Source organism: Thunnus thynnus, chromosome 16, assembly GCF_963924715.1.
Source record: "Thunnus thynnus chromosome 16, fThuThy2.1, whole genome shotgun sequence".
Lineage (NCBI taxonomy): Eukaryota > Metazoa > Chordata > Actinopteri > Scombriformes > Scombridae > Thunnus > Thunnus thynnus.
In genome coordinates, this window is record NC_089532.1 from 920,655 (window position 1) to 936,768 (window position 16,114).

The window sequence follows — 16,114 nt, forward strand, 5'->3', positions numbered from 1 at the left end:
CATCTCCTCCTGATCCTGCGACTCTCTGGTTGGTCAGATTTGTTTTTCTGGTATCAGGAGAATGAATGTGAATGTGAGAATGAGGTGAATTACAACCTCCAACTGTTTCTCACTTATTGTGGAGCTGCAGATTCGGCCATAAACTCTGGAAAGACATGAAGACCTTAGTAGTTCAAAACTTTTCCCTTTTCTTCAAAGATATCATTTTTAATTTCAAATTACATGATAAAGACTCTGATAAAGATGATAAATGACTCTTATTGACTATTATTGCAAAATTTTACATTCACAAATGTAAATTTACCAAAAAAAACCATCACTTTAGAGCTGCTAGGATTAGTAGATTAATCAAACAGAATGAGGAACTATTCTGATTATTGTTTTAGTCATTGTTATGCCAAAAAAGAAAAAGCCAAAATACTGGTTCTAGTTTGTCAAATGTGAATATTTTCTTTAGTTTTTACTTCTATGATAATAAACTTGTTAACTTTGGGTTTTGGACTGTCAAAATATCACACAGACTTTATTCTTAAGAAAAATCAACAACAGCTGTATTTCTTATGAAAGCTAACCTTCTTTGATTCTGACAGTTTTATGTTGAGGTCTTTTTATATGTTTTTTATTCAGAGTGTTATGACATTCTGCATCCTCTGTTGGCATGGTAACAGTGCTGCTGTGCAGAAGGACTTGCTCAGTAAAATTGTGAGTATTGCTGGAAAAATAAACGGCACTAAGCAAGACAGCCTTACCGGAATGTCCAAAACCCAGGTCCTGTCAAAGACTGAAAACCTGCTGCTTCACCCACAACACCCTGTTCAGTGAGCTTCAGCCCCTCCCATCAGGCCCACATCTTCGGGCCCCCAGCTGCAAAAGTAACAGAGTGAGAAATTCCTTTTTCCCATCAGCCATCACTCTCTATTACACACAACAGCACAACAAGGGCGGGTGTGTATGTCCTGCACATAAAACCTCCTCGTACTCACAGCAGTGCTGTAGTCAGTGCTGCACAGTGGAAAGTATGGTATTGTGTATATTTCTGGGCTGCATAGTGTCTTCTCTCACATTGAATATTTGTACTACAGGAGTCTGGATGTCTTGGATTGCGTTTTTCTCCTTAGTGTGTGTTTCTTTTACTGTGTATGTTAAGTTTTGGGAACATACTGCAAACCAATTTCCCTCTTAATCTTAATTTTTCTCTATTGTTTCACATTTGATAGACAAAATGATTAGTAGAGACATCTAGATTTACTCTCCTCTCCCCACGTTTTAAAATGTCTGTTGTCATGTATTTATTTCTCCTTGCTGTGCGTGTTCAGACTGTGTGGATTGCTGTTTTCTTGTATTGTCACTTGGTGGCGCTGTTTCCTTGTTTGTATATTGCACTTGATTTCCAAGTAACCAAGTACTTCAGCACTAATTTATAGGTCAAATAAAGACAGTGTTCAATTGGTACACTTCCAATTAATTAATTCTAATTGCTAAGATAGCATATGCTAAAGTCTTTTAGTCAGTTCACAGCAGGTCTGCCAAACATGCAAACATACAATTCAACATATATGAGAGATAAGTTTCCAATAATAAATGACTGATGAATAAATATTACACAGACAATTCTTTCCTGGAAACTTTGAAAAAAATAATTAAGATTATAAGAATAATGGACCTTTAAAATAAAGTGTGACCAAAAATTCAGATGGCGTCCTGTTGGTCCAGGGGTTAGGCAAAAAAATCTAACAGATCCACAGATATCCACAACAAAGAACACAGATTCAATCAAATATGGCTCATTTATACACAAAGACAGAAAAAATAACTACAATAAAAATAGATGTTATACATGAAGCTGAAGCTTGGCACAGGATAAAAACGCTGAAAGTTCATTTATTTTCACAGATGTTTCTGCAGTTAGAATTTGGTCTTTGTTTCCCACCACCATCATCCCACCACCCTCCCTTCACAAGTCTACAAAACTTCTCAAAACCACCATTACAGAATGTTTTACACAAAACTAACACACACATACAGGAAGGAAATAAACCAGTAAAACAGACATAAGATTCAAATTTAAGATGTACAGCATATAAAACAAAAATAATTGGTAGATCAGTGGATAAAATTAGTTTGAAGAAGTGATTTAAAGGAAGATAATGACTTATCAGACTGAGCTCCTCAAACAGGTTGATCCAGAGCCCTGACAGCAAAGACCAGGACCCATATTTATCTGTGCTGATAATCAGCACTAATTCATTTCCCACCACTCAGTGTCAACTTATAAAAAAACAAGCTGCATTCATGCAAATCCTGGCTTTATTGATTCAATGATTCATTAGTTTTAAACTGATGATGGCAGATATATATTTAAAAGAGCTGTAAGGACACATCAATATTAATGATGCAGTGTTGTACAATACATGCAAGATGCTGCACTAATGTAGAAAAAAGATGTAAGGGATGTGATTGGATAGGGCTGGATCAGGCATCTGATTCACATGATCTCACCTACAAGTTTAAATTATATAGTTATTGTTAAAGCCACCTGATTGGCTGACCAGTGTTTACTTACAGCCTGATGCAAATTACTTGTTAAATATCATTATGAGATATAAAGTATACTATACATTTGAGAGAGGAGGATGCACCTGAACAATATATGTTTCTATTGCTATGCTGTATTTACCTTTATGTAGAGAACAGAAGTTAACTTGGTGTGTAGCTAAAAGAGGAATTGGACATTGGAAGAGAAGATGTTCTTCATGGAGAGGGTTGTGCAAGATGCAGCACTATTACTGGCTGTGAAACCATGTAGCTGAATCAAGATAATTTCACCAGCTGAGTTGAATTACCTGTTATCTTAATGAAGATAGAGGCTACATGTACTTCTCAGGCTTTCTTTACAGTTTGTAAATATTGTCTTGTAATTATTTTTTTTTGTCAATTAAGTTTTGTAACATAACCTTGATAAGTTACCTGCCTGGTTATCTGTCTATACACATAATATACCAAGTTACCTCTGTTTAATATTTCCAGCCGAGACTGTGAGAAAACTACAAAATGTCATCATTATTTCTACTTTGCTGCTCTGACTGTGCTAAAACAGCGACTTCTCACTCTCTCCCAGGAGTAATCCTACCCCTGCTGAAAGTCACAGTAAATTCTCTTCTGCTTCATTAATTAGTTTTAGTCCTTGTTAACTCTCAGTGCGATTCTGAGACGCTTAATAAATATGGGCCCAGGGTTAGAGTCTTACTTATAACACCTGTTTTGCACAGTTTGCAGTCAGTTAAAAGACTTAAATGAAGATGACAAAGTCCAGATCCAGACTCCGGTCCAGATGGATCATCAGGATATAGCTGATTCTCTGTCAACATACTCCTGGATGTTCACTCACACTCTTGCAGAGATCATCAATGGCTGATGAGAGAAAAAGAAACAACAGAGGTCATTAATCAGTGTTTAGTGAGACTCACTTCATCAGCTGTCAGTCAGTGATGCAGCACATCCAGTATAAAGAGCAGCAGGGACTTCAGTGTTGTTCAGACCAGAAGTGGAACAGCTGTGCAGCGGAGCCAGCTTCCTTTCAGCTCTCATGTTAATGTGTTGGAGTGAACACACTGAGCTCCAAGCTCACACACCTGCATAGACTTTTGCTATCAAGTCTATTTACTCTGCAGATTTCACTGAAGCACTACTGTTACTGCAGAAACAGAGACATTCACTCATCAGTTTACTGATGGATTTACTGTTGATACATGTGAACTGTTCTAAAAGTTTAAAAGCTACAGAGTCTCTGTGGGATTCGAAGATATTCCCTGCTGTTAAATCATCACATGACAGTCAGAGCTCTCAGCTAAACATCTGCTGTGATTCCTGGACTTCAGCAGAGGTTCTGGTCTGTATAAAGACCACATGGTTACTAAACATAATGATGGTTCTGTGAAATCAGAGCCAGTCATTTGCAGGCTGTGTTCAGACTGATCTTAGAGCTCTGACAAAGATGAACTGATCAATTCTTTAGTGTTGAAATGAGAGAACAAACACTTTCAGATCAGATTAGATGGTACAACAGTTTGATGATGAGGACCACTGTCTCTATACATCTTGAATGGCTTAGCTGTAATCAAACTTTATTTCCTGCAGACATGAACACAACAACAACAGTCGTCTTCACATCAACTCAAACACATGATCACAACAAACTTCTGGCTGATTTGATTGGCTGAAAGTTCACTCTCTCTGTGTCTTTCTGTCCAATCATGAGGCCTGTCACCATTCTCCTCTCACAGCTTCACTGAGGAAAGCAGCCACTGAGAGGGTCAGAGGTTCACCAGGAAATACTGGATCTTTGCTTTAATACTGTGTTTAATACAATACTGCTGAAACCAGCACAGACCGGTTCCAACTCTCTACTGACCACACAATCTGCAGTCTATAGTGTGGACTGTGCAGAAGATCCAACAGCAGCTGCAGACTTGACTTCAGGTTGTTGAGGGATATCCCCAGCTCTCTCAGATGGCAGGGGTTGGACTTAAGAGCTGAGGCCATTGAAGCACAGCTGATCTCTGACAAACAGCAGCAATCCAATCTGAATAAATAAAAAATGATGTCATTTTAGAAGACAATGTCTCTGCTTGCAATCATTCAGTGTTTCATAATCTGTTCAGAGCTGAAGAACGTTTAGAATGTAGAGGTTAAGAAAATGGAAACTCCAAACACATGAATCCTACAGGATACAGGTTAAAAAGTTCATCATTATGCACCTTTAAAAAAACATAAGAACAAAAACATATGCTATCCCATAAAGCAACACATGGACCTACTGTTTCAACTTTATCACTTTGAGCACAGACAGCAGAAACTTAAAGTCTGCTCACTAGTTAATCTGCACTGTCTGTATTTGTGTTGACAAGACATCATTCTGATACCTGCAGACAGCTGCTGGCTGGTGTTAGCTCTCTGGCAGGTAGAGACAGACTGAATACAGTAGAACCTGCACAATGATCCGTCCGCTTCCACGGTTTCACATCTCATAGTCAGAGATAATATCTCGTTAACAAACACAAACCAAGAGCTCAGATCAGTGTGTGGAGTCTTTTGAGTCTGTTCCTCTTGTAGATGTGATCTCTAGATCCACTATGAGACAGCCAAAGTCATCTGACCATCCTGAGTCACGGAAGTCCCGTGAATGGCTGTGGGTCCACAAGCTGTGTCTCAATTCAGGGGCTGCATCCTTCGAAGGACACGGTCTACAAAGGATGTACTTTGTAGTCTGCAAACGTCAAACTGAGCGTTGTTAAATGAGGCGGTTTGGTCTACAGAGGATTTCAAGCTGCGTTACCACCTGTTCCCGCCCTTACCCTTGCATCACGAAGCGCCGCTCTTGTTGCCTAGCAACCTTGACAGCTGCAGTTGACATTCGGGACACAGCTAGTAGAAATGGGGCCTGAACTTTTAATTGTATTACTGTGGCAGCCCATTCAGGTCCAGGAGCAGCACCAGCGACTCTGTGCTTAGCTGAACCAAAATATACATAAACATATTTTCTAAGGCCTCATATTTATAAAATTGAATCTAAGTTCTAACTTTTAAGGACCTGCAAACACACTGTTATTCCATTTCTTATGTACTTTATATTGTAAATAGTTGTAAAGACGGCTGTAAATGAAATAAACAATGTCTTTAATGATTACTTTATTTCAATTCATTCATTCAGTGTTTTATTTTTCAACTAATCTCTTGAGTAGAGAAGAACCTGTCCATTCTCTCTCTGCTCTCCCTCTCTCTGCAACCTCATGTCTTCCTTCATGAGCTGAAGAAGCTCATCCTCTCTCTCTCTCTTTCTCCTAAGTGGCTCTGGCTTCCGAGGATGGGAGGACACTGTATGATCATTCTTCAATTGGAACAGCAGCGTACCTGCCTCAGCTTCAACACACCTACCTGACTGTACTGTGATCAAATAATCTCAACTCAAAGGTCCATGAAACATTTTTTTTCTCCCCAATAATATTGTCATTAATGCAGTAAATTGTGTTTTTCAGTCTGTAATATAGCTATAATAAAAATCCAAACTCTTAAATAGCTTAATAAAATAAAAAGGAATTTAATACAGACTTGCATTTTCATTTTAATACATTTATATTTATTGAAATTTGGTGATATCTGTACATATAGAGCCCCAGAGGCAATGCTGTTGTTTTGTTCAGTAAAAACATGAGTCTTCACTTTAAATTCAGACAAACTAATGTGGCAGCTGCAATTGTTAGATTTCATCTGTTAGACCACCATTTATCTTCCAAAAGGAATTATATGATATATCAAAATGCAGAAGAGACATTAGAGCCAGTGGTAAATTACCAAGGAGCTGCACAGATCAGATCATATTCTCCCTGGGGTGACGACAGGTGTTGACCTGCCAATCATCTCAGGAGTTGGGCTGCTAGCAGCTGAGTTGACCGGCTGGTCTTACCTGGTCAGCGGCTCCTCACATCTCCGAAAACATTGGAGCAGATTTACAAGCAATCGTTATTTGGATAAATTGACCACATATTGAAAATCTATATGGTTATGTTCTCACCTGAAAAAATATTAAAACTTAATAAAGTAACATACTTAACAGTCCTACAACAAAAATGATGACAGCTATGTCTGCATAAAAATCTCCACCATTGCTGCTGCCGGTTGGTCCGTAATGCATTCTGGGATAAGTTGGGCCCAAGTGGGTAGCTCCTGGTCTGAAAAGGAAGCCAATGCAGAAGTGCCTTAAACCTGCATTCTCTCTAATGACCAGCAGGGGGTGACTCCACTGGCTGCAAAAAGAAGTCCAATTGTATGGAAGTCTATGAGAAAATTACACTACTTCTCACTTGATTTATTACCTGAGTAAACTCACTCCTGATGAGTTTATGGTCTCAATCACTAGTTTCAAGTCTTCTTCAATGCTTCATAATGTTTGTTTTGTAAATTATGGCCCCGTTTAGAGTGAAATAGATGATAAAGCAGGATATGCTTTAGTACGTTGCTACAGTGTGATTGACAAGTCACTACCACAGCGACAACGTTGATTACGCAACGTAACCATGACGTAACACCAGATTCACAGAGTATAGGCATACCTGCTGCTATTTCACAGTGTGTTTTCAGTTCATGAAAGTTAATTGTAACATTTTGGTTGTCTAAAAAAGTCTTGTTCAGCATTTGGTTGTGATAAAAGACCCTAAGGAGTTGGATGTTCAGTTTTTCTGGTGAGTACATTTTGTTTTAATTGTTTTGGACCTGTTTTTTGCTATTAGCTATATTTGCTTTAAATTAGCATTAACATTATCACTGTTAACCATAAATTATAAATGCACCGTGCTAACCAAACTAGCAGCTGATGCTATGGTCAGCTCCACCCTCTCATCCAAATATGGTCACTTCTGGCAACAAAAATCAAACATGGCGACAGTCAAATCACTAAACTCGAGGCTTCAAAATGGAAGTCCCCAAACCAATGGGTGACATCATGGTGACGTGTCCATATTTTTAATGAAAATTCGGGAAAAGAAGGCCACATTTCTTGGCTGCATTTGAAGGAACCTTCTAAATGAGAGCCTTGGTGGCCACTGTGACACATTCGGTTTTCAAATGCAGCCTGTGAAGAATGTGGCCCTTGAATTCAAGTAGGTCTATTTGCAGACTTGCAGCATCACCCACATGACACACCCACTTTAGTACATGACACGCCCACTTGGTTAGGTTTAGGAATGAGCAGTAGGATGGTTGGGGTTAGGGATCAGGGGGGTGTGTCCTGTAGTGAATTGGGTGTGTTGTGTATCTCTGCAAGACCGCAAATAGACCTTTCTCCCTGAATTGAGACACAGAGACAGACAACTATTCAGGTCACAGTTTATGGCCCTGTCGTGATTTAAGGCAGCTAATATAGCAGCTACAATCTACATTACTTTTAAACTTAAAATAAGATTTTGTGCATGTTGTAATAACTGAATTTCCACAAAGTAGACATTTTACGCTGCTCTAACTGAACCATTTACAACAAGTAACCACTGCATACACACAACACAGTGAACATGTACATGTTTACTGAGTAAAGGTGCAAATGCAAAGATTGATCGCTGGATTTCAAGAATCAAGTATTGATCATTCAAATAAGAACTGTGATTAATTGGAAAATCTGTTTTTTTTATCCAGCCATAAAATTTAGGGGATAGAAGCTCCAAACACCTGAGCCCTACAGGATGCGGGTTAAAAACTGTTAAATATATTAGACAAAAAACTGTTTAAGAGGTTCAGGGTGAATTATCCAGTGTAGATATTTCTTGTTATATGAAGGTTTTAAATGTCCAGCTCAATATTGCTCTAACACAGTCAATGGACTAAACCACTGAAGAAGAAAATAGACTTTCCCATAAAGATACTCATTGTGGAATTGTGTCTGCAGTTTAGTGTCACCATAACTGTCACAGCATATTAATCTCAGCACAGAAGTAAAAAATGTTGTCTGACCTCAGAGTGTCCAGTCTACAGTGTGGACTCTCCAGAAAATTACACAGAAACTTCACTCCTGAATCCTGAAGCTTGTTTTCACTCAGATGCAGCTTTCTCAGATGGGAGGGGTTGGACTTCAGAGCTGAAGCCAGAGAAGCACAGCTGACCTCTGACAAACTGCAGCGACACCAGCTGAAAAAAGAATAAATGATGTAGATAAAAATCCATTTATAACCCAATCACGTGTGTTTAGGTTTTACATGTATAGTTCTACATTACTGTGTCCTAATCAATGAGCTTTTCTCCAAAATGAGTGGAGTGACTTTGTTAGTGTGTTATTGTGGATTGTATAATAGAATTGTGGATTGTATAAAAGAATATAACAAAAAAAATGTTTTTCCCTTTAGCAAGTAAAATTGATCAATTTAAAACAGATATTAGTTGAGAGGATCTTCTGTATACAGATGTGGCTCTTTACCAAAAAATATCAACATTAATTTACTTTAATACTACTACTACTACTAATAATAATAATAACTTAACTTGTATAGCAACTTTCATACAAAGTGCTTTACAACAAAAATTACATGACAAAGACATAAGAGAACATAAAAGTAAGTAGAAACATTGATGTAACACAAGATGGAAAATAAAAAAAAAGTAAAAAAGTAAAACCCAAGTAAAACTTGATAAAGTGAAACTAAAATACATAGAATGCATAATAATCAAGGAATGAAATATGATAAGAACAAGTTAAAGCATAGAATGTATAACATAAATTAAAATATAACATTTTAAAAGTGCAGCAGAGAGCAAGTGCCAAGCTATTTACATGCTTGGGTAAAAAGATAGGTTTTAAGCCTTCTTTTGAAATTATCTAGTGAGCTGGCTTCCCTGATATCTATCGACAGTGTATTCCATAGTTTGGGGGCGTAACTGACAAAGGCTGCGTCACTGATTTTCATTTGGCTGTTGCTGGGAACCCCCAATAAACCAGCAGCAGATGATCACAGTGTTCTTGAGGGCACATAGCTAACAAGGGATTTGGTGATATAGTTTGGTTCTTGCCCGTTTAGGGCTTTATTTATAAGTTGGAGGACCTTAAAGTCAATTCTAAATGTTACAGGAAGCCAGTGCAGAGCAGCTAAAACTGGACTAATGTGTTCTCTTCTCTTGGTTCTGGTTAATAGCTGAGCTGCAAGGTTTTGGATGAGCTGAAGTCTCTCAGTGGCTTTTTTCGGGAGGCCAGTAAAAAGTACATTACAGTAGTCTAGCTGGCTTGAGATGAAGGCATGAGTTAGTTTCTCAGCATCTTTTTGATTTAGAAATGGTCATGCTTTTGCTATGTTTCTGAGGTGAAAAAAATGTTTTCATCAACTTGTTGATATGTGAACTGAAGTTTAGATCTGAATCTAAAATAACACCAAGACTTGTGACCTCAGATTTAATCCAGGGAGTTAATTTCCCCAGACTATAAAATAGCAATTCTCTTTTTGTTTTGAGGTTGACTAGAAGGATTTCAGTTTTATCCTCATTTAATTTAAGAAGTTTTCATTTAAGAAGTTATTGTTCGTCCATTTATTTATTGCTATTAGACAGTTGGTGATGGAGTTAATAGCTGCAGCATCATATGGTTCTGCGGATATGTACAGTTGTGTATCATTGGTGTAACTACGGAAACATACATTGTGTTCTCTGATGATGTCACCAAGTAGCAGCATGTACAGCGAGAATAATAATTGGCCAAGGCAGCTCCCTTGTGGAACCCCATTGCAGTTGACATATTTCTCAGACTCAAGGGGCCCCATCTTACGCCCGGCGGCGCCAAGTCCAGCGCAAGTGTCTTTGCTATTTTAAGATCGACGCAGTTGTCATTTTCCTGTCCGGCGCCCACGTTGTTAAAATGGCAAAGGCACTTGCGCCCATCAGAATGCCCATGGGCGTGTTGGTCTTAAAATGAGGTGTGGTCAGGCGCATTGTTGGCACACTGCTATCTTGAGGCAGCAGAGAGCGATTGCGCTATTGACCAACAAAAACCTGGTCTTAAGTCAATGCCGCAGTATTTCACTGTTATTATTTCACGCATTGATAATGCGTCAGGTGCACAACACACACTCTGCTTGTTACACACACAGGACGTGCAGCAGTGCACAAACATGCAAAAGGTAAGGATTACGATGTAAAAGATTATTATTGTGTATATTAAAATATTTTAAAAAACTAGGCCTACATGTCATAATGCTTAGTCATAATATTTATCAGAATTAACTAATCGCATTAATGATGGGTTCAATTGTTTAGTTATTTGACGGAATCGTGGCAATACACGTAGGTATTTAAACAGATGGACAACAATGACTTTCCTGCTGCATCAATACATGATGACATGAGGAACATATGAGGAAATAAATGAGGTAAAAACAATGATTAAACTAATGAAGGAAATAAATCTGCACAGCTTCTAGCTGCTGCCAGCAGCAGGATCAGAACCTTGGAGAGCTGATCAAGTCCTGATAACTGTGTTGATGATTCTTTACATGATTAAAATTAATGATTTAATTATTGAACAATATTTAACAAATATTCTGTAACATTTCTGAGAGTACAGTGATCAGGTTTCCATACTTTCAGCAATTAAAACCCTGCTGATTTGACCTGTTCCTCCATGACTGAACAAAACGATTTTAAAGAAACCAAAACTGTAATTAAAAAAATAAACTTATTTCAAAAAAACAAAGAAAGATACATTTGCAAAAAGTTAATGAACAGGATCTAAAACTGGTGGTCTGGGGCTGACCACAGGAGGGTCCAGGAGCAGCAGGGGCCAGTGTGCTCGTTATGGATCCTGTGCTTTCACTTTGTGCACAAGCAGATCCGTTTCCTCTGCAGAGAGGTGTTCCTTCTTACTACTTGGCAAATGCGCCGTCATATTAGCAGTCCACCAAGGTGCAAGTGCACCTGGCTCTTATAGGGAATGGGAGATGACACTATGATTGATTTATTGCATGTCACGCCGAAAACACACCCATGATTAATTAGGAGACTATGGACAACCCCTTTGAACCATGCACCTGGCACATCAGCCATTTTTCCGCCATTAAAATAGCAAAAGTGGATTTGGACACACCCTAAATGCAATTGCGCCATGCACTTCAGACTGTGTGCTTTAGATCGTTAAAATAGGGCTCATGATCTCCAAGGCTGACATAAAACTTTCTCCCTTTGATCTATGTTTTCAACCAGTTTAACACACAGTCAGAAAGACACTTTTCAAGATGATTGATTAGTCATGGTGTCATGGTCATGGTCAATCATGTCAAATGCTGCACTTAGGTCTAACAGGATGAGAACTGACACTTTACTAGTTCAGTCTGAGGTCACTGATTATCTTGGTGAGAGCAGTTTCAGTGCTGTGGTTTGTTCTAAAGCCTGACTGAAACTCCTCCAGAATATTGTTTTCTTTGAGAAAGCAATTTATTTGGACTGAACTATCTTTTCAAGTAATTTACTTACGAACGGAAGGTTGTATATCAGTCTATAGTTAATCACTACATTACTATCTAGTCTTGGTTTCATTAATAAAGGTTTTACAACAGCTGTTTTGAAGGCATCTGGGAAGATGCCTGTTCTAAGAGATGTATTTATAATGTTCAGGACATGACTTGAGACACTATAAAACACCCGCTTAAAAATGCAGTAGGTATAGGATCAATGCAGGAGGTGGAGGAGTTACACTCTGTGACAGTTTTGCAAAGCTCATTTAATGTCATACATGTAAATCTTCCCATGGTTACATTGCTTTAACAACTAACTGTGGACATTTTCAAGAGTTTCTTTAAGAATCAATCATCTTTTATGACTACAGAAGTAAAAAATGAAAGTAAAAAAATGAAAATAAGGACAAAATTATTTTCGTGGGTGTAAGTTTTATCTCACACAGGCTCCGTCCTCTACTGGACTCTTAGGGTAATATTCTCTTCCAATCACATGCACGCAATTGCTCACTGAAATTTGCATGTATGTAGCTGGCCAATCAGGACGCCTTAGCCAAGGCTCTCCATGCATTTCTCCGATGGATGATGACGACAACCTCTTGTCAGTCTCTGCAACCTCGCTGACCTTCAGAAATCTGCCACCAACTTCAGTTTGCCATGATTTCTCTAACATTCAGGCCATGACAGCGGAGCGTGTTGGGCTCCTTTTAGCCCCCCCAACTCCACCAAAACTGGTCAGCCAAATCCGGGTCATACAGCCCTTGTTTCAACTCCTCTCCAGCACACCTGGCAGTGCATCAAAGCGTCTTGGAAGGAGCTGCTGAAAACATACTCACCAGTGGCAGGACTGGTTTCCTTACTGAGGGTGCAGGGCCACACAGAGACAGGCTGTCCTGGTGTGCCCCCCTTGGAAGAGGCCCTCACAGCCCTCCTGATTCCCCACCTTGCAGGCTGGGTGGCAGCCAGAAAGCTGCAGTCTCCACTTATGCAAGAGGGGGACACGCTGGAATATTTTGAGAAAATTCTGAGGCTGGGCACGCAGCTGGTTGCACAGCTGGGCGCGGCGGTGAACAATCTAGTTGTGTTGGGCATTGCGGCGGTCAATACACCGCTGCACGCCTCCTCCATGGCTGAATATGTTGAATTTCTGGGTCACATCATCAGTCAGATTAACAACCATATTCTGGGTGTCATGACTGCTGCAGGGTGAGTGATATCACTTGCTAAAGTAGGCTCACATCACGTGTGGCTGGAACTCAAGAGGCTGGAAAAAGAGAAGGTGCATCTGAACCGTCATCTGCCACTCACGCTTTCTTTAAACCAGAGAGGAGTGCAGTGCAGTGCTGCAAGACCACTGCAAGGAGGAGAGTGCGCAGGCAGGACAGAGCACCGTTAGCCCACGATGCTTCAGTCACCTCCCACACCACCTCGAAGGAGATACCACAGCAAGGACCCGCCCGTGACAGCAGAGTGGCCCAAGCTGCAGTGAGGAACACAGACAGACCCCTGCTGACGCTAGCTTACGATTGGGGAAAGTCAGCTATACCAAAATGACTTTCAGCAGAAGGGAGTGTCACATTGTTGCGGGTTCACTGCTCCCTCCCACCACTTTTCAAGTTCGTTGTGTGTGTGTTCACATGTTGAAAATGTTTCAATAAAAATATGTTGTACATTTTCCAAAGAGTACAATCCATCACCCTCCCCTCTTCCGCCTCTCTGGCCCTCTGTGAGGCTGGGATAATAACGGCTCAGCCTTCTTCATTCAGCTGGTCACAGAGTCTGTGTAATGCAGAAAGTACTTGCTCTGCTGGCAGCTCCTGTCTCTCTTCTCTCTGTCAGAGAAGCACACACACATCCTGGCCGACATAGCAACACCCAACAGCAGATCTGTGTCTCGCTGTGATTGCTGGTGCTGTTATTTCTTGGACCAGCCAGCGCAGCACGTCTCCCTGGGAAACGATGATGTAGCATGCAGCTTCATGTATCCTCAAGCAGGAATAACACCTCTTGACCACACACTGACCAGAGCAAGGACGCTTCCTATAAGCACAGGCAGAGCCCTCTACCCCTGGACCCTGCCACTCCTATCCCATCTGCTGAAGAGGTTTTGGATGGTGAGCAGCAGTGAGACACTGCTTATATAGTGTGTGAGACACGTTATCAGTAGGCACGTCCTGATTGGCCAACTATATACATAAATTTCAGTGGGCGACTGCATGCATGTAATTGAAAAAGAGTATTACCCACAGAGTCCAGTAGAGGGCTCCACCTTAGCTTATAGAATTTAGGTTATGATATCATAATCTTCGTTTTGTATGTACATAAATTAGGTTTAATTGTTAAACATATAAGATCAAGAATAGTAACAGTCAGTGAACTGACCTCAGAGTCTCCAGTCTACAGTCTGGACTCTCCAGAAAATCACACAGCAGCTTCGCTCCTGAATCCTGCAGCTTGTTTCCATCCATCTCCAGCTCTCTCAGATGGGAGGGGTTGCACTTCAGAGCTGAGGCCAGGGACGCACAGCTGACCTCTGACAAACTACAGCAACACAATCTGAATAAAGAACAAATGATATCACTTTAGAAGACAAAGTTCATGCTTAAAATGATTTAATGTTTCATAATATGTTCACAGCTTAAGAAGGTTTAGATTGTAGAAGTTTAGAAAATCAAAATGCTGCAGAGATATTAGAGCCAGTGGCAGATCACAGAAGAGCTACACAGATCAGTTCATCGGATGAGGCTGATGATGTCAGACGTTGACCAGCTGATCATCTCAGGATTCAGGCTGCTAGCAGCTGAGATGACCCACTCATCTCACCTGGTCAGTGGCTCCTCAGATCTCCAAAAATGTCTATACTGACCACATGTTGGGAGTCTAAATGCTTACTTTATCTCCTGAAAAAATATTTCAATTTAATTAAGTGACATATTCCTAGTCCTACAGCAAAAATTATGACAGCTTAGTCTGGATAAAAATCTCCGCCATTGCTGTTGCCATATGATGCAAAATGCATTCTGGGATAGGTTGGGCTGCAAAGGATCCATCTCTTGGATCCTCCAAATTTGGAAAAAGAAGGCCGCATGTTTACTGGCCGCAACCTTGGTTCAACCTTGGTTGCGCCACTGTAATGCATTCAATCTTCAAATGCAACCTTCGAAGGATGCGGCCCCTGAGTTTAGACACAAAGACAAACTGAAAATACTGAAGCCATGGTTTATGGGACTGTCGTAACTCAAGGCAGCTAATATAGCTGCTAGCATCTACATTACTTTTACCTTAAAATAAGATTTTTGTACAAGTTGTACTAACTCAATTTCCACAAAGTAAACATTTTACGCATCATGCTGCTCTAACTGAGGCATTTAGTGTACAGTCCACATGTACACATTTACTGAGTAAAGGTGCAAAAAATGATCTCTGGATTTCAAGAATCGATTATTGATCATTCAAATAAGAGTCATGATTAATTGGAAAATGTATTTTTTGTCCAGCCCTAATGTTAAGAAGATGGCAAACCCTTGAACCCAACAAGATGCAGATTAAAAACGATCAAATATAAAAAAGAAAAAATAGACTTTTAGAGGTTAAGAATGAATTATCCAGTGTAGAATATTGTTATATGAAGGTTTTAAAAGTGCAGACAACATTGCTCTGACACAGTCAATGGACTAAATCGCTGAAAAAGAAAATAAGACTTTCCCATTAAGATTCTCAGTGTGGATCAACATAATATCAGCTTTATGTCTGCAGTTTAGCGTCACCACAACTGTCACAGCATATTAATTACAGAACAGAAGTAAAAAATGGTCTCTGACCTCAGAGTCTCCAGCCTACAGTGTGGACTCTCCAGAAAATCACACAGCAGCTTCACTACTGAATCTTGAAGCTTATTGTAATTCAGGTCCAGCTCTCTCAGACCGGAGGGGTTGGACCTCAGAGCTGAGGCCAGAGAAGCACAGCTGATATCTGACAAACTGCAGCGACTCAATCTGAATAAAGAATAAATGATGTAGATAAAAAAAAATCCATTCATAACCCAATCACGTGTGTTCAATTTAAAATGTGTAGTTCAACATTACTATATCCTGATCAATGAGCTTTTCTCTAAAAGCGGACCATCATAATGTCAGCCT

General features: G+C 39.8%; 1 protein-coding gene across 1 annotated transcript in view; it reads right to left on the reverse strand.

Moving 5' to 3' along the window:
* Positions 1-1,691: 1,691 nt before the first annotated feature.
* Positions 1,692-16,114, reverse strand: part of LOC137199274 (NACHT, LRR and PYD domains-containing protein 12-like) — a 33,893-nt gene continuing 19,470 nt past the window's right edge. Inside the window, exons 9-13 of the mRNA XM_067613455.1 lie at positions 15,797-15,970; positions 14,358-14,531; positions 8,500-8,673; positions 4,412-4,582; positions 1,692-3,411 (exon numbers count right to left, since the gene is read on the reverse strand). Coding sequence (XP_067469556.1) covers positions 3,405-3,411; positions 4,412-4,582; positions 8,500-8,673; positions 14,358-14,531; positions 15,797-15,970 — 700 coding nt within the window. The 3' untranslated portion in view covers positions 1,692-3,404. The remainder of the gene's footprint in view (positions 3,412-4,411; positions 4,583-8,499; positions 8,674-14,357; positions 14,532-15,796; positions 15,971-16,114) is intronic.